Source organism: Myotis daubentonii, chromosome 3 (genome assembly GCF_963259705.1).
Source record: "Myotis daubentonii chromosome 3, mMyoDau2.1, whole genome shotgun sequence".
Classification (NCBI taxonomy): Eukaryota; Metazoa; Chordata; class Mammalia; order Chiroptera; family Vespertilionidae; genus Myotis; species Myotis daubentonii.
Genome location: NC_081842.1, coordinates 129,040,277 through 129,064,502, shown reverse-complemented (window position 1 = coordinate 129,064,502; position 24,226 = coordinate 129,040,277). Strand labels below are relative to the sequence as shown.

The following is a 24,226-nucleotide window of genomic DNA, read 5'->3' as shown; positions in this document are numbered from 1 at the left end:
GAATGGAAAAAAATAACCAAGATACTCCTGCAGAAGAAAAAGGTTGAAGTGGGGGAACTTGCCTATCAGACATCAAGATTTAGCATCTATCTACACTAATAAAAGACAAATGTGCAAACTGACCATACCTTCGCTATGCCTTAAGCCACACACACCAGCCAATCAGAGCAACTATATGCAAATTAACTCAACCAAGATGGCGACCAGCAGCCACGGAGCTGGAGCAAGCAGGAAGCTTGGTTGCCCCAATGATGGAGGAAGCCAAGCTTCCCGCCTGCTGCGGCGGCTCTGAGCTCCACTCAAAGCAACAAAGTTTCAATTATAGAAGGTAAATAAACCCCAGATACCTGCTTTCAGCCGGCCGTGGCCACGGAACTGGAGCGAGTAGGAGGCTTTGGTTGCCCCTGGTGATGGAGGAAGCCAAGCTTCCCTCCCACCTGCCCTGGCCAGCTCTGAGCTCCTCTCGAGGCTACAAAGTTTCAATTTTAGAAGGTAAATAAATCCCAGAATTTAAAAAAAAAAGAAAAAAAAGGAGAGGCTGGGAGCTTCCATTGCCGGGGGGCTTGGCCAGCCTGAAAACGGCCCTCAGCCCCTCACCCAGACTGGCTAGGCACCCCAGTAGGGACCCCGACCCTGAAGGGGGTGTGACCAGCCAGCAAACACCCATAAGCCTCTCACCCAGGCTGGGCAGGCACCCCAGCAAGACCCCCACCCTGATCCGGGACACCCTTCAGGGCAAACCAGCTGGCCCCCACCCATGCACCAGGCCTCTATCCTATATAGTAAAAGGGTAATATGCAAACTGATCCTAACAGCAGAAAGACTGGGAATGACTGGTCACTATGACACACACTGACCACCAGGGGGCAGACGCTCAATGCAGGAGCTGCCCCCTGGTGGTCAGTGTGCTGCCACAGGAGGAGCTCTGCTCAGCCACAAGCCAGGCTGACGGCTGCCAGCACAGTGGTGGTGGTGGGAGCCTCTCCTGCCTCCTCAGCAGCGCTAAGGATATGCGATTGCAGCTTAGGCCTCCTCCCCACTGGCAAGTGGACATCCCCCGAAGGCTCCCGGGCTGCCAGAGGGATGTCTGACTGTCAGCTTGGGCCTGATCCCCCAGGGAGTGGGCCTAAACCAGCAGATGGACATCCTTTGAGGGGTCCCAGACTGCAAGAGGGCATAGGCCGGGCTGAGGGACCCCCCCACCCGAGTCCCTGAGTGCACAAATTTTTGTGCACTGAGTCTCTAGTAATAGTAAAAGCATAATATGCTAATTAGACTGGACATTTTTCCGGATGTCCTTCCAGACGAAGCCGGGGCTGCAAGGGAAGCCCGGGTCCTGGGTGCCTTTCTTCATTGTAAATAAAGAAAGAATTAGACAAAGTCTATGAAACATCTGTTTGCAAACATTGGACAACTGGCAATGCAGAATTTTGATCACTGAGAGAAGGGAAACAAAGAGAGCCCTAATATGTATGTCCCTGATTTTCTGCTTGGAGAAACTTTCTGGATCATACATAGTACTTGGAAGGGGATTCTAAACAGAGCATGATGGTCTCACTAAGTTGGGGAAACAGATTGGGGATCAGGGAGGCTGCAGTGGCTGGACTTTGTGGGCCAGTGTATCAGATAGAAGGGTATTGTCCAGATAAAGAGCACCAAACATCTGCCTGGGGTCTCATTGAGTCTCTAGCTGAATACTGTGCCCTGCACACTTAGAATGAGATTTCAAGTGGATGGAAATTTAGCCTTGATATTAAGGCTAAATAGCCCTAGATTAAAGGCCACCATAAGTCCATACCAACAGAGCTTAAATTCAAATATTGAAAGCTGATATGTAGGCAATTTAACTGTCTTTGAAGTAAAGCTGCTCTTTAAAAGAAGCACAAAAATTTTAGACATTTAGCAATTACTGGGAAGAAGCAGGAAAGTGGGAATCAAAATCAGGAAATATAAATAGACTAAAAAAAGCCAATAATGATTGAAAGCAGATTAGAATTTTAGACAGCTATTATAAAATTGTTGAGGAACTTAAAGGAAAGCATGAACATAATAAGGAGATAAATAGAAGATATAGAAAAGAGCAAGTGTGCCCTAGCTTGTTTTGCTCAGTGGATAGAGCATTGGCCCTTGGACTGAAAAGTCCCAGGTTCAATTCCAGTCAAAGGCATATGCCTGGGTTGCTGGCTTGATCCCCAGTGGGGGGCATTCAAGAAGCAACCAATCAATGATTCTCTCTCATCATTGATGCTTCTATCTCTCTTTCCCTCTCCCTTTCTTTCTGAAATAAATAAAAATATATATAAAATAAAAAAAAGAAAAGAGCAAAGTGGAACTTCTAGAAATAAAAGAGTAATAAAAGGCTAATATGCTAATTGAACTAACAGTGGAACAACTGGTTGCTATGGCACGCACTGACCACCAGGGGGCAGACACTCAATACAGGAGCTGCCCCCTGGTGGTCAGTCACTTTCACAGGGGGAGTGCTGCTCAGGCAGAAGCCCTGAGAGGGGCTCATGGCTGGTGAGCGCAGTGGCAGTGGCAGGACCCTTTCCAGCCTCCGTGGCAGCGCTACAGATGTCCGACTGATGGCATAGGCCTACTCCCCAGACTGCAAGAGGGCTCCCAGGCTGTGAGAGGGCACAGGCCAGGCTGCGGGACCCTCCGTGCCCTCCCCCCGCCCCCCATGCAGTGCAAAAATTTCATGCACCGGGCCTCTAGTAAAGCTATAATCATTATTATAATGCCAGTATTATCTCAGATATACAGAAGACCAGACCAAAGGAACAGAGAATTGAGAATCAGAAACAGACTCCATTTACAGAAGTGTGATTTTCTATTAATATCAATTAATGGTATGGAGGTAATTATTTATGTGGAAAAACAAAATTGGATCCCTTTGTTATACTGTATACCCAAATCAATCCCAAGTGGATTAGAAATTTTAAGGAAATGCCCTTATGTTCTTACAATATGAAGGATATCTTCAACAAAACATAAAACTGGTAAAAGAAGAGGGTGATGATTTTAACCATGAAGAGAAAGGCAGGCCCAGAGTAAGCAGGGCACCGTAGGCTCCATAAAGGAACCTGGTGCTTATACTGAGTGCCATGCAAAGACACTGGAGATTTTTGAGTAGAAGATTTTTGTGATATGACTTATTTTTTAAAAGTTCCTTTGGCTGCCTTATAGATAATAGACCAAGGGAGAGGATGGAGACAGGAAAGTAGTGAGGTGGTTATGATGGAAGTCTGCTAGTAGTCACAAGATCAGAGAGCTTGGACAGGGGTGGTTACGGTGGAGATAGAAGGGAATGGATTCTGGAAGAGGAGCTGGTAGAGTTGGCGTAACTTATAATTGAGTGAGCCAAATCAAAGATCAGTCTGATGACTTTGGCCTGAGCAGCTGGGCAGCTGTGACGCTATTTACTGAAATGGCATATCTGAATAAGGAACTATTTAAGGACCAGCGGAGCAAAGAGTCGAGTTCTATTTTGCCTACTAGTCATCCAGTCAGTTTGGTAAAGAAGGCATTTAGGTGCAGATATATGGCATGTGCTGCAGGAGTGGAGATACCTAAATTTGGAGAGTCATCTGGTCTTTACAGTCATAGGTTAGGAAACATAGGTTGGGGCCATGAAACAGAGGCTCTGTAAGGCAGACAAAGACATTTTACTCAACCTTGAATCCTTTATACAAATATTTACATTCAGCACAAATATGTGCTTAAAAGTACTTAAGGATTAAAAGTTCCTGAGATTAGTTGTGTATCAAATGTCCTACTTTCTTATAATATACTAAATAAATAAGTAAATAAATAAATTAATAGAATTTTACACTTTCTCCCACTGGTTAATATTAGAAAATATTGAGATGTTTTAGTGATGGAACACACAGCAGGTAGAATCAGAAGAATGGGGATGTCCTGTTAGCTGTCACTTCTAAGGTATAAGGAATAAGTCATTCAGGCTTCCTTTTTTTTTAATCCTCACCCAAGGATATTATTTTTTTCATTGATTTTTAGAGAGTGGAGACATATCCATTGGTGCTCTAACCAATGGGAAAACTGGCCAGGGCCATTCAGGATTCATTTTTAGGGATTTCTCACCTCTTCTTAACATAAGGGTCTTGGCCCAAATACCTTCTAAGATTGTATTACTAAAACTGAAGTGGCATTAAAAAAACCACTCGTTAATAGCAACATTAGCATTCCTGTAGAAGGAAATGCTTTTGTTTAAAACTTAATAAATTATATGGGTTAATAGCAGAAAGTAAAATGAAAGAGCTGAAAGTCCTGTGCTAGAATTAAATCATTCTTCTGAGTATAATACTGATGTTGCTATGAGAAGGGGATAGAGAGGAGAGGACAGAGAAGGAAGTTGGCAAGATGCTAAGGGGCAGAAGCTTTGTATATGTTGGTGTAATCAGTGAAGGATCCATGACCAGGCCACCAAAAGTGGTTTGGGAACAGGATAATGCTCTGGTCATTTTCTATTTATTTATTTATTTATTTATTTATTTATTTATTTATTTATTTATTTATTTATTTTTCACACTACCTAGAAAAACTTTAATTCCAGAGCAGAAACTGCTCGGGCCCCTCCCCCCCTCCTCACATGGCAGGCAGGCACACTCGCCCACCTGCCCCAAGACCCCAGCCCAGGGGGACCACCCAGTCAAAAGGTGTTCTTGATGCGGGCTGCCACCAGCACGAGAATCTCCCCGATCTTCCTCTGCCAGTTGGCGATGTCCTTGGACACGGTGCACCACAGCTCCCCGTGCCGTGGCTCGGCGTTCTCGCAGGGCCTCCTCACCTCCTCCCGCTGCTCCTCTGTGCCGTGCTGCAGCTCAAACTGGTAGAAGAGGGCCCAGGCGTCCCCCAGGTCGGAGTCTATCTTCACGGTGCGGTGGAACCACTCCCTGGCCTTGGTGATTTTCCGCTCACTCCAGAACAGCTTGGCCACCGCCAGGAGCACATGGGGGTCGTGCTCGCATTTCTTCAGGGCATCGCCACTCTTGGTCTTCCTCTGGGGCCTGGCCTCCAGGAAGATGGCTTCAGAGCACAGGACACCGGAGCTGGGGCACTCCTGCAGCGCCTTGGCCATGAGCATGTTGGTGATGTTCTTTAGCCCCGCACGGTACTCCAGCCTCACGGATTCCAACCACAGCCCGGGGTTCTTCAGGTTCTTCAGGTGAGACTTTTCCAAAGTGGCCCGAGCTCGGGTCAGCTGCCCGATCTTCTCCTCCAGCGAGAAAGCAAAAGCCACAGGGGTGTGGAGTGGGGACATTTCTTCAGCCCCTGGCTGTAGGCCTCTCGAGCCTTGTCTGTCTGCTCCTCCTGCTCCTTGATCTGCCCCTTCATCATCCACATTTTGGGGAAGTCCTCGTGGTGCTTCAGGGCCTCCTCGAACAGCTCCTGGGTGGCCTCAATGTTCCCCAGCACCCATTCCAGCTTCACAGACTTCATGAACACCCGGGCAGTGCCTGCACTGCTCCGAGCCTTGGCCAGCAGCCGCTGGGCCCGTTCATACTCGTTCTCCGATTCCAACTTCACAGCCGCCAGCCAGATCTCCTCACTGTTGGGGTTGGCCTGGAAGGCCAGAGCCAGGATGCTTCTTGCCGCAGGCACATCGCCTGCCAGCCACTTGGACTTGGCACGCATGAGCCACAGCACCTCCGCTTTGGGGCAATGGGCCACGGCCCTCTGCAGAAGCGCTTCCAGGGACACCCTGGTGCCATGGTTCTTCTCAAAGTAGGCGGCTCGCAGCCACACACTCTTCTTGCTGGGGAACTCCTGCAGCGCGTAGGCATAGATGGCTCATGCGCACTCCAGGGCATTGTGGGCCACACAACTGTCGGCGTCTTCCATCCAGGTGTGCTTCCAGTCCTCCTCCTCGATCCCAATGCCAATCACAGCTCGCATGACCGCCTGGCAGGTGGCCACACTGCCTGCCTTGTCACACTCCTCAGCATCCTGGATCCACTGCTCACGGTTGATCTCCACACCGTTGGCCCACAGGGCGGTGATGGCCCGGTCAATGATCTTCTTCACCATCTGCGTGTTCCCATTGGCTTCCTCCAGCTTGGCAGCCGTGACCCAGATGTGCTGATCTGTGGGGATGTTCTCACGGGCCTTGTTCAAGACCTTGCGGGCATTTTCATGGGTCTCCAACCTTGCCAGAGCAAGCCACAGCTCCACACTAGTGGGGCAGCACTCCATGGCTCGGCTTAGCATGATTCTAGCATCTTCAGGCTCTTCCAGCTCAACCGCTGCTGTCCATAAGTGAACAGAATTGGGTACATGCTCCAGGGCTTTCCGAAGAACCCGCTTTTTGGCACGAATGTCTGTTTCCAGCTCTGCTGCTCTGACGTAAATCCTAACAGACTGTGGGAGGTGACGGACAGCTTGGGCCACCACGGCCTGGGCAGTAACCCCAGGTTGCAACCTGGCTGCTTCTAACCAGACATCTTCACTCTTGGGGAACATCTCCGTCCCCTTCATGATAAGGTTTCGAGCGACTTGCAGCTTCCCAGTGACTTCTTCCAGGCGGGCACATGCAATCCAGGCTGGTGGGTGGTGTGGGTTTGTCTCCCGAACAGACTTGAGGAGCAGTCGTGCCTTTTTGATGTCATTGATGTCCCCTCCATGGGTAGGGATCATGGAATTTAAATCTGTCAGATAGCCTTTGGGGTCGACTGCATTCTGCCCACTCAGAGTCAGACACTTGGCTCAGCCTCATGTCCATCAGCGTGTTCCTTGCTTGGCCAATCTTCCTCATGTCTAGCTCACCTGTGCCAGGTGTCATCAATCCAGGTGTCATTCCACCTGGGTATGGAGTGTTCAGCCCACCAGGATAGGGTGTGTTAAGACCTCCAAGTTGAGTTTGCCGGGGGTCCACAGAGGTATGGTTCTCTCCAGTCTGCAAATGTTTGGCGAAGAAGCTGTCGGGAACAGGGGTCAGTTTCTCGTAGCGTGGGTTCCGCTGGCGTTTGTTCCTGGTGTCGCCAACCTCAGGGATGCTCAGCCACTCTTCCTCTGTGACTTCTGCCAACTTCCTTTTGAGATCTGAGAACTGTTGTTGGACTTGGGGGCATCCATACGGTACTTCTCAATTTCTTCTTTCTCCCTTTGCCCCCTTCTTTCTTTTCTTCTTTCGTCCATCCTTTTATCCAGAGCTGCATAAATAGCATCCGCTTCCTCCTCATCCTTTTCGTAGGGCCCATTTGAGAAGAGGCTCCCTGCATAGCCATTAAACTCGTCGTAGTTGGTGTCATTCAGACCCTCATCATCGTCATGCACAGCCTGGCTCTTCTTCATCTGGTCCCCGACGGTCCTCTTGCCCGGCGGCGCGTGGCGGTCATCCACAGGATCGTTGGCATCCCGGGCAGGCCCGATGTCTGACCGGGTGGTGAAGCCAGTGGCGCCTCGGCCCAGCCCCGGCACGTAGCCGAGCGGCGCGGGCATGCCCAGAAATGGCTTCTTCTTGTTGTTCATGGTGCCGCCACCGAGGAGGGCTGGGAAGAGAAGGCAGGTGCAGACGGCTCTTGTCCGGTTAGTAGCTCCGAAAGCGAAAGAAGAACCTCCCACAAGGCTCTCTCTACTAGACAGTCTGGCACAGGACTGCAGGAGCCACGACCTGACCCTGGTATATACACTCCATTAGAAGGCTCCACTTATTAACCACGCCCACCAAGGTCTATTGGCTCGTCCCCCACAGGGGAGGGGTGAACCAGGGTAAGGGGATTTTCAGTGCTTTCCTGAGGCCAAACAGGATTAATGCTGTCAATATGCATGATCTAATTCGCCCCCTGGCTATTCTCTCTTGATCCTCTCAACACCAGTTATTTACCTACTTAAGTACTCCCCCCCCCCCTTTTTTTTTAAACAACTATCCTGACTTAGGCCACATCTTTTCTTTCTTTTTTTTTTTTTTTCATGACTAATGCAACAGTCTCTTGCTTCATTCTTTTTTTTCTTCTTTAAATTCTTTATTAGTTAAGGAATTACAAATGTGTCCTCATTCCCCCCCATTAACCCCCATCCTCCCCCCATCACCCCCCACTCATGCTCTCATCCCCCTGTTGTCCATGTCCATTGGTTTGGCTTATATGCATGCATACAAGTCCTTTGGTTGATCTCTTCCCCTTAACCCCACCCTCCCCTACTTTCCCCCTGGGGATTAATAGTTTGATTGCTGTTAAAAAAAAATATCTTTTATTGATTTGTTACAGAGAGGAAGGGAGAGGGATAGAGAGTTAGAAACATCGATGAGAGAGAAACATCTTATCAGCTGCCTCTTCTGGTGTGCCCGCAACCAAGGTACATGCCCTTGACCAGGATTGAACCTGAGACCCTTCAGCCTGCAGGCTGACGCTCAATCCACTGAGTCAAACCGGCTAGGGCCGTACTCACTTTATTTTTTTTTTTAATCTTTATTGTTGAGCCCTATCCAGTTTGGCTCAGTGGGTAGAGCATCAGCCTACAGACCTAAGGGTTGGTCAGACTCCATTCCGTTCAAGGGCACCTACCTTGGTTCAAGGGTCCTCCCCTGCCTTGGCCCTAGTCGTGGCATCTGGTCATTTTCGGTTGTTTGCATTGCTGTGATATAAATTCCTTTGATTTCCCCCAACTTCCAGTAAAGTCTGCCATGTCAAGTATTGGTGTGAGAATTGGTTTTGCTTATTTGCTTTTTTGGTGAGCTTTGTTTGTCATTGTGAAAATGAAGGAAAACACCATGTCCATGTCTGGGTTGATTTGGTATAGAACAGAGACACAGGGACTATTAACTATTATATGATTTATATTTATAATGAATTCAGTCAAAATGAGGGCTTACAGCCAGGAGTAACCAATGCAAGTCTCCCTTGGGAAGTCACATAAATTTTTGGCAGGACATTAAGCTGCCTACAAATCTTTTTTTTTTTTTAATCTTTTTTTTAAAATATATTTTATTGATTTTTTAAAGAGAGGAAGGGAGAGAGATAGAGAGCTAGAAACATCGATGAGAGAGAACCATCAATCAGCTGCCTCCTGCACATCTCCTATGGGGGATGTGCCCACAACCCAGGTACATGCCCTTGACCAGAATCGAACCTGGGACCTTTCAGTCCGCAGGCCAACGCTCTATCCACTGAGCCAAACCGGTTTTGGCTCAGAAATCTTGATACTGTTCAAGCCAGAGGAATGAGAAGACCAGGGTGATGCCAGCTCTCACCAGCTCTCACAGGCTATTCATCAAACTTGTAGATTTTGGAGGAATACTAAGTAAACAAAACAGTTCTTGATATAATACTCATTTTATTATGACAAACTTCTTTGCACTATTTGAAACAATTCCACCTATGTCTTTTTTTAATCTCTCTGATACTAATAAAGATATAACACCTTTCATTTGCTAATTTATGTTTTTATCTAACTCAGGGGTGGGGAACCTCTTTTCTGCCAAGGGCCACTTGGGTATTTATAACCGTCCACGGGCTATACAGAGTTATCAACTTAAAAATTAGGCTGCTATATTTGGTCAAACATTTAACTAACTCACCCTAATGCCTTGGCAGGGCCAGATCAAGTGTTTTCCAGGGCCTTATATAGCCTGTGAGCCAGACATTCTCCACCCCTTAGATTCTAGCTTTTCATGGGAATCTGTGGAGAAAAATAGCATGTTAGAAACATGTGCTTGTATTTACAAGTGAGTCAAAAGTTAAAACAAGATATTTTCCAATACAGAAGGAACAACAATTAATAATTGTGGTTTTCATTATCCAAAAGGTGTGTCTTGTTCGTCTCCACAGCAATCACATGGAACTCTTCTATTTGATGAGGGAGAGATGCAAAAACTTTGACTTCTTTAGAAAGTTGCTTGAGATTTACCTAAGTTGTTTTATGGCAGGGGGTCTCTCTTCTCCGAGTCCAGCACAGAAAGAGAGATGAACTGGTTCTTTGAGTAAAGGCACTTGGGATTGAGAGATGAAATAAAGAGACAAGACACAGAAATAAAAGGAGCTGGGACCTGGTGGGCTTCTGCCCTCTGATGAAGGGACAGACAGGGGGCCCAGCACCAGAAACACGTGTTTAATTTATACCCAAATACCAGGAAGTTACATCACATCTGGGTGGGCCTTGAGTTCCTGGTGAGATAAGGGGACCCACCCCACTAGCACCTGGGCTGGAAAGGTCAGACTGAGTGGCGTCCTTGCCTTTGGGCTAGGACTACCCGCAGGGTGTGGCTCTGCCTGAGGCCTGGGTTCAGCTGGCATATTTTTAAGAATACCCGTTGTGCCTGCCAGTCCCCCCCCCCCACATTGTTTTAAAATTTTATCTTAGTAATTACATCCATCATCTAGTTTTCCCTCTAATTACTCTAAAATGAAAATAAAAAATAACCCATGAATAACTTCTAAATTTTGAATTTGCCTGAAAACATTTTTGTGAAGAATGTAAAGACAAAAGTGTTTCCTAGTAAGTTCTATTTGCTGATCCTGTGCAATAACAGCAGTTGAAAGAGGAGAGTAAAAGTCGTCCAGAGTCTGCAAGGGAGCTCTCAGCTAACTCTTGTGGGAGTAACCTCTGGCCTGGAGAAATCTCCTCTCATGGAGCAGGGTGGGCTTTGGGGTGAGGGATCGGAAACACTGGGGAACAGGAGAGGGTCCTGGAGACTGGAGAAGGGCAAACGTAGCCTTAGTTTTCTTAAAAAGGGGTTAAGGTAGATTTTGCTAATACCAGTGAGCTCATCATATTTCCTTTTCATCCATTAAAAAAATGATATTCCATATTTTGACATGCCATGACTCTTTAACCAACTCACTGTGGTGGTTATGAGTGTAGAGTGTGGGGCCAGTATAACTATTTTGGAATTTCAGCTCTACCGCATATTGTTTGTGAAATCTTGAACAATGTAACATCTTTGCACTTCAATTGTCTCATCTATGAAGTGGGGAGAATAATATCCCTGCCATAGGGCTGTGGAGGGGATTGTTGAAGTTACGAGGAGAATGCGTAGAAGTAACTGGCATGTTGTAAACACTATGCAAAGATTAGTGTAGAAAATCCAAATATTTTTATTGGGTATTTAGATTTTGACCCTTTTTTATTTTTGTAAGCATAATTTATGTTTTGATAAACATTCATTTACAAAAGTCTTCAAAAACACTTCTGGTTGTTTCCTTAAGATAAATTCTTAGATGTGAAAACATTTGGTGGGAAGGTATGTACAATTTTAAGCCTTTTGATTCTTACTTACAAATTGACCACCAGAAGAGACTTTCCTACCCACGGAAACACTAGGCATTTCCATTGAAAAATAAATGTATGTGTGTGTATAACCCAATTTGCTGAGGTGCGGGAATGTGGAAATAGCATTTCACTGTTGTTTTAATTTGCATTTATTTGATTAGGGCTCTTCACTTGATTAATGTTCTAAATCATTCTTCTATAATTCTAGTCTCACCTGCCAGCCACTCCTATTATTTAGGCAGCTATCTTATTTTCCTTACTGGTGGGTATAGATCACCAGTTCTTTCAACCATTTATCATATGAAATAGTTTCCAGAATAGGTTGCTCTATTCTGAATGTAGTCTGGTTTGTCATTGTACCTCTTGAAATATGGTGCCAGAACAAACATAACACTCCATGTGTGGTCAGACCAGCTGTTCTGTGTGCCAAGGAATAAGATGGTTCAATTATATTGTGTTTTTCTTTTGAGAATGCATTAGTGTGCCGTTCCCTTTGAGCTCCTATTGAATCTTGTAGTGATTTAGACCAGAATAGTTTTTGACTAAATAACTATTTTTTAAAATTGTGTTTCAAATGGCTTTTCCCCTCTTACTTGTTACATGTTGCCCTAAGACCACCTGGTGTAACTATTATCTTTTGGGCTGGATTCTATACCTCCATTAGTGTATCCCTGGATTATATTACCTATTTTAGAGCCACATTGCACTTACATAGAGCTGGTGGTTAATGGATTCTTTCTATATAAAGTGGCTGAGGCACATATAAGAGAAATGGAAGTGGTTAGAAAGAGGAACAGAGACCATTTAGAGTTTTTCTGATTATTCCTCTGGATCACCAAAGATCCATGGTTATTACCACTATCGGTGTAAAGACTTATAAAATACATACATCCTGTGGAAATTAATGTCCTATGCTCATGCATTTCATTACCTGCAATACTTAAGGAAGAAGGTGGTGGACAGATGAAATATTTTGAGAAAAGGTAATATTGCATGTATATGTGTGAAGATTACTAACAAATTTGATATAATTATTTCATTCATTCAAAGGTCTGGGGCTATTATGACCTTTGAGGAGGCTTTAGGGAATGAGCTAGTATGTTAGAACCAAGAATTGGCTCAAATTTGAATGTTATTGGAACTAAGTGATGAGTTATACAGTATATCAGACCTAGAAGCACAGGTGGGAAGGTAGGGATTGTGATCAGAGTGAAAGCTATTTAGTAAACTAAGTATCTAGCTTGATTCTGAGGACTAAGATTTTCTAGTAAGAACTCTCTAGACTGTTGAAGCACAGAGAGCACACCTGGAAGAGTCAGATAGCCTGCTGATTCCAGTGGGCTCTGGTATAGAGGGATGGAAGAGGCATGGTCAGTGGAAAGTTAATTCACTTGGATAAGGCTCTCCATTGGCAGTCAACCAGTGTCAATCTCCTATGGCCATGCCCTCTTCTATCTTAAAAGCTGTTGAGCTAACTGGTAGTTTTGTGATTTTGTGAGGTGATGTCTCCTAGGCATGAATATGGAGTGAGCTAAGTCAAAAAGATGGAGGAGAGAAGAGGAATGGGCATAGTAATGGATAATTGTTAACTTATTTAGCCATAGTATCAAATGAAGTAAGTGAAGTTAGGCTTGGTTATTCTTACATATTATAAGAATATAACAAAGGAGTTATTTCATTATATGACATAATTAAAATATTAATCCAAATGGTTGCTTATAACTGAAGATTTATTATTTTAGCTTAAAGAAGAGACACAATTTTAATTTTTATTAAATGCTACACTAGCCATGTTCTTTGATGAGAACCTTCATTATATTGATGAGCTCTTGGGTGGATCCACTTGTTCCATTACATATTTTTGTAATTGGCACTGATATTTTCAGCTCTTTGGTATAGAGACATGTCTTACCCATAAAACTCAATTGATTTATTCAGCAACTGCAAATGCCATTTTATTTATAGAATATGAACTTTGAGATACCAGCTTTCCTTCCTTGGCCATGGAGTCCAAAAAAATAAAATGGCTCCTTTATATTTACAGTAATTCACAAGTTCAAAGATCCAAAATGTGCTATCACATACAAGAAATAAATAAGGGACTGCAAAGGAAGCAAAGGAAATCTAATGTAATTGCACAGTGCTTGAGATCCACACTCTCTAGAGAGAAGCTTCAGGAACATGCTGCACCTTCCTAAGGCAGATCAGCCTGGTGTTGGGTTTGCCAGGACATTCTTTTAAAAGGAGTAGCTTCCCTGCTGAACAGGGTGTTAATTTTTCATGGACTTACACTGTGCTGAGGAGCATGAAAAGAATGAGAGAGCTTCAGGAAAATAGTGTTGAAACAAAATAAAAGAAGCTTTGCTCAGGTTTGAGAAAGAACATGGAGATTGTGGTTGAAAGTTTGCTTGTTATCAGAGACAGAAGGTAAATACAGAACATTTTAATGCAGTTAACCATTGGTGCAAATTTCCTGGGAAAGGAAGCAAGGTTGTGCCAAGAATAGGCCATTTAGAGTCTGACCAGACATTATTTGAGAGCCAGTAACGATCGCACATCTACGCGGGCAGGAGAGGCTGCCTGAGAAAGGATTGCTTCACCAAAGGCAGCAGCGTCTGCCACGGCCTGGGGTAAGTCACCCGCCACCTGGGCCTCCGACTCACCACCTGTTAAATGAGGGGATGTTAAAATTTTTCTCTGATTATAAAATTACATCAAAGGGTTTTAACACATAAAATAGTATTTTTATTTTAAAGTTGTATTGGAACTGCTGCTTACAATAGAAGTCATATTAATATGCACCTTTTCCCTTCTATCTCTTTATATCGATGTTATATAATAAAGCTGTGATTTTTTTTTCTTTCTCTCTCTTTTTTTTGTTAATCCTCTTGCATGTGCCCCCAGCAGGCTGGGGTTCAAACCTGCAACCCAGGTGTGTGCCCTTGACCAGAAATTGAACCTGAGCCCCTTCGGTGTGAAGGCTGATGTTCTAAGCACTGAGCACACCAGCATAGCCAGCTGTGATTTTTTTCTGTGCTTCTCAATACTTGCATATTTAAAGCCAACATTTTTACCAAATAACCAATCACTCCCTCGGGCATTATTTAATGTCAATTCGTCACCACTTGACCTACAAGTATATAAAAGTCAAAGTCACAGTGGACTTTTTGTTGTTTTTGCCACCAGATTTTACTTTCATTTTGGACCTCAGGTCTGTTATCACTGGTCATGGTACTGAAGGCTGTGGTAAGGAACTTCTAAAACGGTCACAGTGATCCTCACCTCCTGATGCACACACCTTTGTGTAATATTGTCCTCTTAAATGTGGGCAGGACCTAGTGACTTCCGTCTAATAAGTAAAATATGGCAAACATGAGACTGTGGCTTCCATCTTGGACACACTTTCTTCCACTCCTTCCCCCCTCTCCCCCGCTTCCCCCCCTCTGAGGGAGTCAGGCTGCTGCCTTGTGAGCTGCCTGCCAGAGAGACTTAGATAGCAAGGAGCTGAGGGAGGCTTCTGAGCAACAGCCAATGAAAAACTGAGGCCCTCAGTCCACCAGCCCACAAGGCACCAAATCACATGAATGAGCTTGAAAGTAAATCCTCTCCCACTTAAATATGCACTGTAATGTTTTCGACATGTTTCCTTAAATTTATGTGAGTTATGTGGAAAGTTTGAAGTTTTATTTTATGTGTTTTCATTTTTACATAAATATCCTTGTGTTACATATTACATTCCAGTTTTTACTTTTATTTCTTTACTCTATGTTTTTGAGATCTACTCGAATTTCTTATGTAAATGTAGTTCACTACTTCTGACTATTATTGTAGGCATTTCACTTGTTCATTTTCAAGTGGCGGGCACTTACGAGGCCTCTAATTACTTGCTCCCTCAAAATAACATTGTGATGGACATCAGCACACCTGTCATCTCCTGCATGTGCCTATTCATAGCTAGTAGTTGAGATGAGTGGGTCAATTCATGGATAATTAAGGATGCTTTTAGTATTCCTACTCAAAAGTGGCTCAAATCCTAAGAATTTAAATTGTCTCATATGACAAGAATTCTAGAGCAGTGGTTCTCAACCTTATGGCCCTTTAAATACAGTTCCTCATGTTGGGATCCAACCATAAAATTATTTTCGTTGCTACTTCATAACTGTAATGTTGCTACTGTTATGAATCGTAGTGTAAATATCTGATATGCAGGATGGTCTTAGGTGACCCCTATGAAAGGGTCGTTCAACCGCCAAAGGGGTCGAGACCCACAGGTTGAGAACCGCTGTTCTAGAAGCAGCATTGGCAGCTCAGTGATGCAATCAGAGGCCCAGGCACGTTCCATCTTCTGCTCTCCAATCTGTTCTCCTTTCTGTTCTCCATAAGTCCATATTGTTTTCTCCAGTGGTCACAGGTGATTGTAGCAGCTCTGGGCATCACTTACAGCTGTGAAGAAAAAGAGGGTGATCGCTTCCTGTGCACCTCTTTTATTATAGAAGAATACTTTTACCACAAGTCCTTTAGTAGATGTCCCCTTGGAACCTATTGACTAACATTTATATATGTTGCAATAGAGACTAGGAAAGCAAGTGTCTGGAATTTTTGAGTGGAAAGAGTGATGGCAAATTTTATGTGTCAACTTGACTGGGCCACAGGCTGCCCAGAAATTCAGTTAATCATTGTTCTTAGTGTGCCAATGAGGATGTTTCTGGATGAGTCAGTAGACTAAGTAAAGCAGATTGCCTTTCCCAATGTGAGGGGGCCTCATCCAATCTGTTGGAGGCCTGATTAAAACAAAGGCTGGGTAACGGAGAATTTGTTCTCTCTGCCTGACTGTTTTCGAGTGGGACATTGGTCTTCTCCTGCAATAGAGCAGGAACTTATGCAATCAGCTCTCTGGTTCTCAGGCCTTCAGACTTAGACTGGAACTCCACTGCTGCCTCTGCTGGGTCTCCAGCTTGTAGACAGCAGATCTTGGGGCTTCTCAGTCTCTATAATTGTGTAAACTAATTTCTTTTAATACAACAAAATTACACACACGCACACACACACACACACACACACATACACACACACACCGGCTCCTTCTGGAATATCCAGACTAATATAAGACATATTCTCTGCCAACAAGGTATTATGGAGGAGGCTATGTGGCACTTTCTACTACATAGCATTTATGCTATTTACATTTACTAAGTGCTGACTAAATATCACATCAAGGTTTTAAAGACCTATTACCAAAATTATGCTATGAAACAAACTGTCCAAAGACTCAGTGACTTAAAACAACAATAATTTATTATTAGTCAGGAGTTCAGCTGGGATGACCCTAAACTTCCGGCTGGGGTCGTGTCATTCCATTCTCATTCTCCTTGGACTAGTGTATTTAGCTAATGCATATTCTTTTCATGGCAATGTCAGAAGCACCAGGGATGAAGCCCAACCAAGCCAGTACATTTCAAACCTCTGCTCAAGTCCCTTCTTTAAAAATACTATTTTTTCTTAAAATATATTTTATTGATTTTTTTACAGAGAGGAAGAGAGAGAGATAGAGAGTTAGAAACATCGATGAGAGAGAAACATCAATCAGCTGCCTCCTGCACATCCCCCACTGGGGAAGTGCCCACAACCCAGGTACATGCCCTTTGACCGGAATCGAACCCGGGACCTTTCAGTCCGCAGGCCGACCTCTATCCACTGAGCCAAACCGGTTTCAGCTAAAAATACTATTGATCAAAAAGTTATGTGACCAGCTTAAAGACCAGAAGCAGGGAAGTTCACAGGGAAACCCACTGTGAGACCAAATTGAGTCACATGGTCAAGCCTAATGGTGAAGTGAAATATATACCTCCTGTGGAAGTGGTGAAGAGGTAGTGCATATATTTCAACAATCCTATCTAATAAAGAGGGAATATGCTAATTGACCCTCATGCTGTCGCAAAGATGGCGGTGCCCACAGCCAATAAGGAGGGAATATGCTAATTGACTGCCACACCCTCAAAAATGGCAGTGTCCACAGCCACAAGATGGCAGTGCCCAGTTCCCTCAGCCCCCAGCCGCCCAGAGCTAGCCCAAGGTACAGGCAAAGCTTGGATGGCGGCTGCCCAACTGCCCAGGGCTGCCTGAGGTGCAGGTAACCAGGGCTGGTTGAGGCTTGCACTGCCAGCAGTGGCAGCAGCAGAGGTGTGATGTGGCATTGCCTTCCCCTGATTGCCGGGTCGCCTCCTGCCCCTGAGGGCTCCTGGATTGTGAGAGGGGGCAGGCCCAGCTGAGGACCCCCCCTCCAGTGCATGAATTTTCAGGCACTGGGCCTCTAATAATCTAATACACTGTATAACCATTATTCTCTCACACCAGTTGTGTATGAGTTTCCTATATACCAACATCATCACTAACTTTTGATATTTACCAATGTCCATAATTTTGCCAACAGAATGGGCATAAAGTTGTTCTAGAGCATTTATCTCTGATTATTATTAACTAGAGACCCGGAGCACAAAAATTTGTGCACTTGGGGGGGTCCCTCAGCCCAGCCTGTGCCCTCTCACAGTCTGGGACCCCTCAGAGGATGTCTACCTGCTGGCTTAGGCCCACTCCACGGGGATCAGGCCTAAGCTGGCAGTCAGACATCCCTCTGGCAGCTGGGGAGTCCTCGGGGGCTGTCCACTTGCCAGCAGGGAGCAGGCCTAAGCTGCAGTTGCACATCCTTAGTGCTGCTGAGGAGACGGGAGAAGCTCCCGCCACCACCACTGTGCTGGCAGCCGTCAGCCTGGCTTGTGGCTGAGCAGAGCTCCCCCTGTGGGAGCGCAATAACCACCAGGGGGCAGCTCCTTCATTGAGCGTCTGCCCCCTGGTGGTCAGTATGTGTCAGAGTGACCAGTCATTCCTAGTCATTTTGCTGTTAGGGTCAATTTGCATATTACCTCTTATTATATAGGATGAATGAAGTTGAGTATTTCTTCATATACTTTTTAGATGTTTTTGTTTCCTCCTTTTCATAATCACCTATTCATATCCATTGGACATTTACAAATTGAGTCTCCTATATAGTTTTTAATTTGTAGGGATTATATTAACCCCCAATTCATTTTAAATGTTGCATATCTCTTCTTCCAATCAGTTACCTATAAATTAACTTCGTGGTATTCTACACTTAATTGAAATCTTTAATTTTTAGTTAACAACTTTTTATTTTGTGATTTAGAGTATTAAAAACTCCATCCATTCATCCTAATGTCACAGTATTTTTAAAAAATAAATTGTATATTTGCTCTACAGTTTTGATCTTCATATCTAGGTTTTTAATCAATCTAGATTTGTATTTTTATATGTCATTGGGTAGACATATTTCTTCATGCTGTAAGCCAGTTTTCCTAACATTAGCTACTAAAAAATTATACTCTTCTCCCCACACATTTGTAATGCTACTTCTTTAATAGAACAAATTGCCACATTTAACTTGGGTTTGTTTCTAAGCTTCCTATTCCATTCCATTAATCTCATTGTCTTTGTCTTTTCTGATAGTAATACCATTTTCTTTTTTCTTTATTACTTCATCTTTGAAATACCTGGCTGGTCCGTTTTTTCCCTTTGTTCTTCCAAATAACCTTTCAAATGAATTTGTCAAGGTCATATAAAATCCTACTGAAATTTTGATTGCATTTAATTTATAGATCAATTTTAAGAGAATTGTTTTGATGAAAGTGTACTAAGAGAGAATAGTTTCTGAAGTCAACATATTGGAATTATCTTCTTTCCTAATTGTCCGCCTTAAGCCGGGGATTTCTCAATATTTGAGAGGATGTGTGTAATTGAATTAGTTGTAGGTGGGACTAACTCCTTAATTATAACACCCACCCTCTTTACCATTTCTGATTTTAAGTGCTAGTGCTTATCCTATTCAATGAGTTTTTTTAGTTCTTGAAGAGATAATACCACTTCTAGCTTGTATATAACATTTCATGGAGCTATTTATACCTTTTCAAACTTGCCCAGAATTCCATTTGTTTGGCTAGTTGCCTAATTATCATGCCATGTTAATGAGACCGAGTTCATTAAAACCATCTCTTTTGGAGTACTTTAGCTTCCTCCTAACCCTGGCCAGCCATCTTGCAAATGCATGTTTTTGAGGACAAGGGAAACCTAACAAGTGTGCTTGAAAAAGTTCAAACCCTTTACCACTCCTGGAAAACACTTCGAGAGTCACAGCTCACTAATGGCCCAATAAAGGACAGGACCCGATCATTATCTGCAGCTCATTTAGGTAGTTAATGAGGAGTAACCTAATGAAGAGGCTAGAAAAATGTAACACCAGGGTGGCCTTGAATTGGTTCAATCATCTTTGTCCAGTGAAAGTCTATTCATCCTTTTTAACCTTTCAAGATGGGGTCCAAAAGGGTGACTCATTTGAATATTTAGCTACATATTAAATCCAGATTCAGTATTTTAGGTTTTAGAAAAATAACAACACTGTTTAATGAGTGCATTTCTAACATATAACACACTAAGAGAATAAACATGCCTTTTCAATGTGCTATTTAAAAAAAGAAATGTATTAAATGAGCCCAGAATTGTTAAACTTAGCTCTGTAAATGTTCAGCAGTTTTATACTTTCCCTTGCTTTGTCTGCATAACTCCCATTTCTTTCCAACCTTGGTTGGATTCTTTTTTAAGCCACTGTCTTCTAAGTCACATAATTTTAAGTAACAAGACAGCTAGATGACATATTGCAATCTTGGAATTGTTGAGTCAGGCCTTCTTCATAATTTCACAACTGTTAAAATCACCATTTCGGAAAATATGACTAATTCCTCCTAATTCTCCAAAGTATTATCTAGAGAAATATCACATTTTGTGCTACTAGAATGTCATAAAAACAGCTCCCTCCTGGCTCCTAACCTAGCTTGTTATAGGATAACCTAATAGTGGGTAGATGCTCATAATCAAATGCATTAAGAGCTCTCCTCATAATTGTGTTTGACAGATGAACAGGGTGAAAACTGTGGTACAGACTGAGCTTGAATTTTACCTAAATAAATGCTTCCTGTACTGTCCAGACAAGTGGGTTCATGCATTTTAAGATGTTTGCTGGGTGTGTGTTTTTTTGTTTTGTTTTGTTTTTTAATTCCTCATAGGTATTGTCCGAGCTCCTCTTGGCTTACAGAAACCTGTAATTTCCAGGTAACTCAGGATGCATTCCCTAAAACTGCTGAGAGGAGGCAGAGATCTCTAAGATTCTTGGAACATGTATGGTTACTACATTTCTTTTGGCAAAATAACCAAAGCCAAGGCCCAGGTGAAATTACTGTTATACTTGCTTATAAATAATTATAGTAGCTGATATTCCTTAGTGCTTACCATGTGCACTTCCTGGATTGTTTATTTAATCCTTACAACAACCCAAGGAAGCAGGTATTATCGCATTCCCCATTTAACAAATACGGTATCAGGGCAGTTAAGTAACTTCATTTTGTATATGAGGAAACGGAGTCACTCTAATTTAAATCTTTGCTCCCTGTAGCAGATGATGTCAATGTTTTGCTCAGATCGCCTCTGCTTTCTTTTGTGCCATTTCTGGGTGCCCACTGGTTATGGGGTAGCCTCAGGCTAGATAAAAGCTTTCCTTTTCTGTAGCCTCAGGCACTGGAGCCTTTCTGGCCTGAACAGTCTGAAAGCAGGAAGTGCCAGGAATTCACACTCTTATCCAGCAGCCAATCCAGAAGTCTGAAAGCCCAGCTCCCTGGTCCTGCAATGCACCTCCTATTGCTGAGCTCCCAGCAGGCTCAGGTTGAGGCTGTCTGAGAAGGACTCTGTTTGCCTTCTGCCTGGGCTCTTCCCTTCCCTGTCCTGCTCCCTGCTCCCCCAGGGCCCTTTTCTCAAAAAGTCATTTGCACATGAATCCTCACCTCAGAATCTGTCTCTTGGGAGCCCAACATTTCCAATTGTTTCACAGGACAGGCTTCTCTTGGAGCATGAAAGTGAGATTTAGGTTAATATGTTCAAATTCACTTGCAGAAGGTGTGAGTTTTTCACTGCCCTTTTCAGCACTGTGCAGCTTACCTAGGGATATCTGAGGGTTTTGTTTAACCTTCTATTTCATCATTCCAAGGATTAGCCATGTTACAATTCTCAATTAATATTTCCAGGGGAAAAAAACCATATTGTTGTATTCTTAGGGCATCCCCCCTTTTTTTGGTCCAGCCAATTCATTCTTAATACACTGCCCCTGAGCACACCCCATCCTTTCAGTTCTCCTGACAATTCCCTCTGACATGAGAAATGCATCTACCTTTAAAAGCAGGATAAGACCTATTATAATGAGGAGTTTTCCCCAAGAGAGATATGGTTTATCCCAAGGAAAAAAAAGAGAGAGAAAGTTGTTAACACTAAACATTGGGAGAAAAGGTCTCAGTACCTGAGAATCTGGGGACTTGGGGTTTGGAGGACAGGCATGAGGTCTTGGGGAAAGTGTGTGTTTGTGTGTATTAAAGAAACATGTGACTAAAGAACTCGAACCTTATGAGCTCAAGTCTGCATGGTGTGGAATGGAGAGAGAAAGAGTTCATTTTCTTCTACCCTAACACTGGGAAGCAATGGGGGCAGCCCTTCCTCAATGGCCAGGGACAGGACCTGCACAGGTGTAAGTGACTGAATATACTCTATCCACAGTGCATCACAGGTCCTAGCATTTCCTCAACGGCCAGGGCACTGGAGCCTTTCTGGCCTGCACAGGTGTGAATGGCAGTATATACTCTATCCACAGTGCACCACAGGCCCAGGCAGTGAGGTAAGATGGTGCACTGAGAACCAGTATTCTGTGTTTTAAGAGTGACCCCTGGGCAGCCACAACTGACACAAAGAATATGATTTTCCCAGCACACCTGTGTGGATTCCAAGGGATTATGATGAAGTTTTAGTCTTTGGAGTTAGAACAGGTTAGAGTCCTTGTTCTCTCTGTGACCTGTATATCGCTCACCTATATTGTGTCTGATTTCTTAGAGTTTTTTACTTATTTGCACTGAAGAAGGTAAAACTCTAAGCCAATGAACAAGGCAGCCAGCCTGTGAGGCTCTCCCTGAGGACCCTGGATGTTTCCTCTGACGCTGAATTGGGGACACGGCCTTTCCGTGACTCTCACCCCTCCATCAGGACGAAGCTTTCAAGGTACACATTGTCTGCTTGTTGGTTCCGAGAAGTCTTTGCTTCCACTGTGAGGCTTTGAAAGGTTCACATGTCTTGTTATCTGAATTCCTCACGCACGGCTCGGCCTTTCTCTCGGTGCCTTTGGGGAAGCTCATGTTCCCCTTTCTAGTTCATCTGTGATTCCATGCTGATCGGCAGCCTGCTCCGGGGTTCCCGGGTCCTTAGATAGCTCTCCTCTGATCCACCTCTCTCTGTCCCAGTAATGAGGCGAACAGAGCAGACAAGACAGGAAGCCAAAGATGGCTATTTTAGGGCTCAGCCCTGACCTGTGCTGGTTGGGTGACTTTGAACATAGCTCAAACTCTTTCAGGCTACTTTTCCTTTCTATAAAGCAGATATTCATATCTCCTTCATCTACTTTAAGAATTAAATGTGTTAATGTATCTGGAAACACTTTATAAAATTTATGTATAATTACACAGTGCAGATTCAATAGCCTACCATGTCTAAATTTTAGGATTCTGCAAGTGATGGACCTATTCAACCCTTAGAAATACTTACTTTTATTTGCCCCCCTAGCAGGAAAGCAAAGTATTGATTCTCTTCCTAAGCCCAAACTTATTTATGAGCATATGTAAGTACAGTTCTTTAAATATACTTTGTCATCATAGGAGAAATGTGTTAATTATTGATTTAGGTTGAAGTTTGGAAAATGAGAAAAAAAGAAATCAAGTCATCACATGAAAATCCACACCCTGGCAGATCCCACAGCACATTCATGCAGGAGGAGGAGGGCTGGGCAGGGCTGTGTGAGAATCACCGTGGCTCCCTGAGGCATTCAGCAGTTGATCTCGATATGTGGACATGCTCTTTTCACACTTCTTAAACGATTTAGGAACCGACTGCTGGTTCAGGGTAGGAAAAAGCAAGAGATATTATTATTGTTATTCCTCACCTGAGGACATGTTTATTGATTTTAGTGAGAGGAAGGGAGAGAGAGAGAAACGTTGACATGAGAGAAACATTGATTAGTGGCCTCTCATACATGCCAAACCCTCAACCGAGGCATGTGCCCTGAGCTGGAATTAAACACAAAACCTTTCAGTGTATGGGATGATGCTTCAACCAACTGAGCCACCTGGCCAGGACAGGATCTTATTTATTTATTTATTTTTAGCTACAGAGAGGCTGGTGCATAGGAGAGGCCCTGTAAAATAGCTGTTGCATGTATGAATATTTTGTCAATTTAGACTCTCAAAGCCCTGGGTCTGAAGTGCAGATGTTCTCAAGTTAAGAACCATTATTCTAAGAATGTCTTGAAATACTTTGGAATGAGAATGTATGTAGGGAAAAATGGGATGTGGAAGAATTTTCCAGAATGCAGACTGAGGAGATTCCTGAGGACAGACATTGAACATGACTTCTTACTGTTGGCACCTGTGCTATAAGGAAATCTGGCAAGGGAGGCTGAGGAAACAGCTGAACAGGAAGGAGTTGAGTGTGTGTGTGTGTGTGTGTGTGTGTGTGTGTGTGTGTGTGTTTGTGTGTGTGTGGAGTTGGAGGAAGAGGAACTGCACTGTGCTAAGTTCTTATAGACTTTATTCATCTCCTCCTATGAGCCTGTGAGGTCAGTATTACTATCCCCCTTTTCATTCTTTTTTTTTATTGTGATAAAAACATAAAATTTATTATCTTAATCATTTTAAGTGTACAGTTTAGTAACACTAACTATATTCACATTGTTGTGCAACCACCAGCACATCTCGCTCCAAAAGTCTTTTCATCTTGCAAAACTGGGGCTCTATCCCCATTAAACACTAACTCCACAACCCCTCCCAGAGCCCTAGCACCCACCACT

The 24,226-nt window shown here is 43.7% G+C and overlaps 1 protein-coding gene across 1 annotated transcript; it reads right to left on the bottom strand.

Annotated features, from left to right (window-relative positions):
• Positions 1 to 4,548: 4,548 nt before the first annotated feature.
• Positions 4,549 to 7,519, bottom strand: LOC132230690 (pre-mRNA-processing factor 6-like). Its single transcript, XM_059688532.1, is given in 4 exon segments — positions 4,549 to 5,244; positions 5,247 to 6,709; positions 6,711 to 7,089; positions 7,092 to 7,519. Coding segments are annotated over 4 exon segments (2,814 nt in total). The 5' UTR covers positions 7,492 to 7,519; the 3' UTR covers positions 4,549 to 4,672.
• Between the last annotated feature and the right edge of the window lie 16,707 nt (positions 7,520 to 24,226).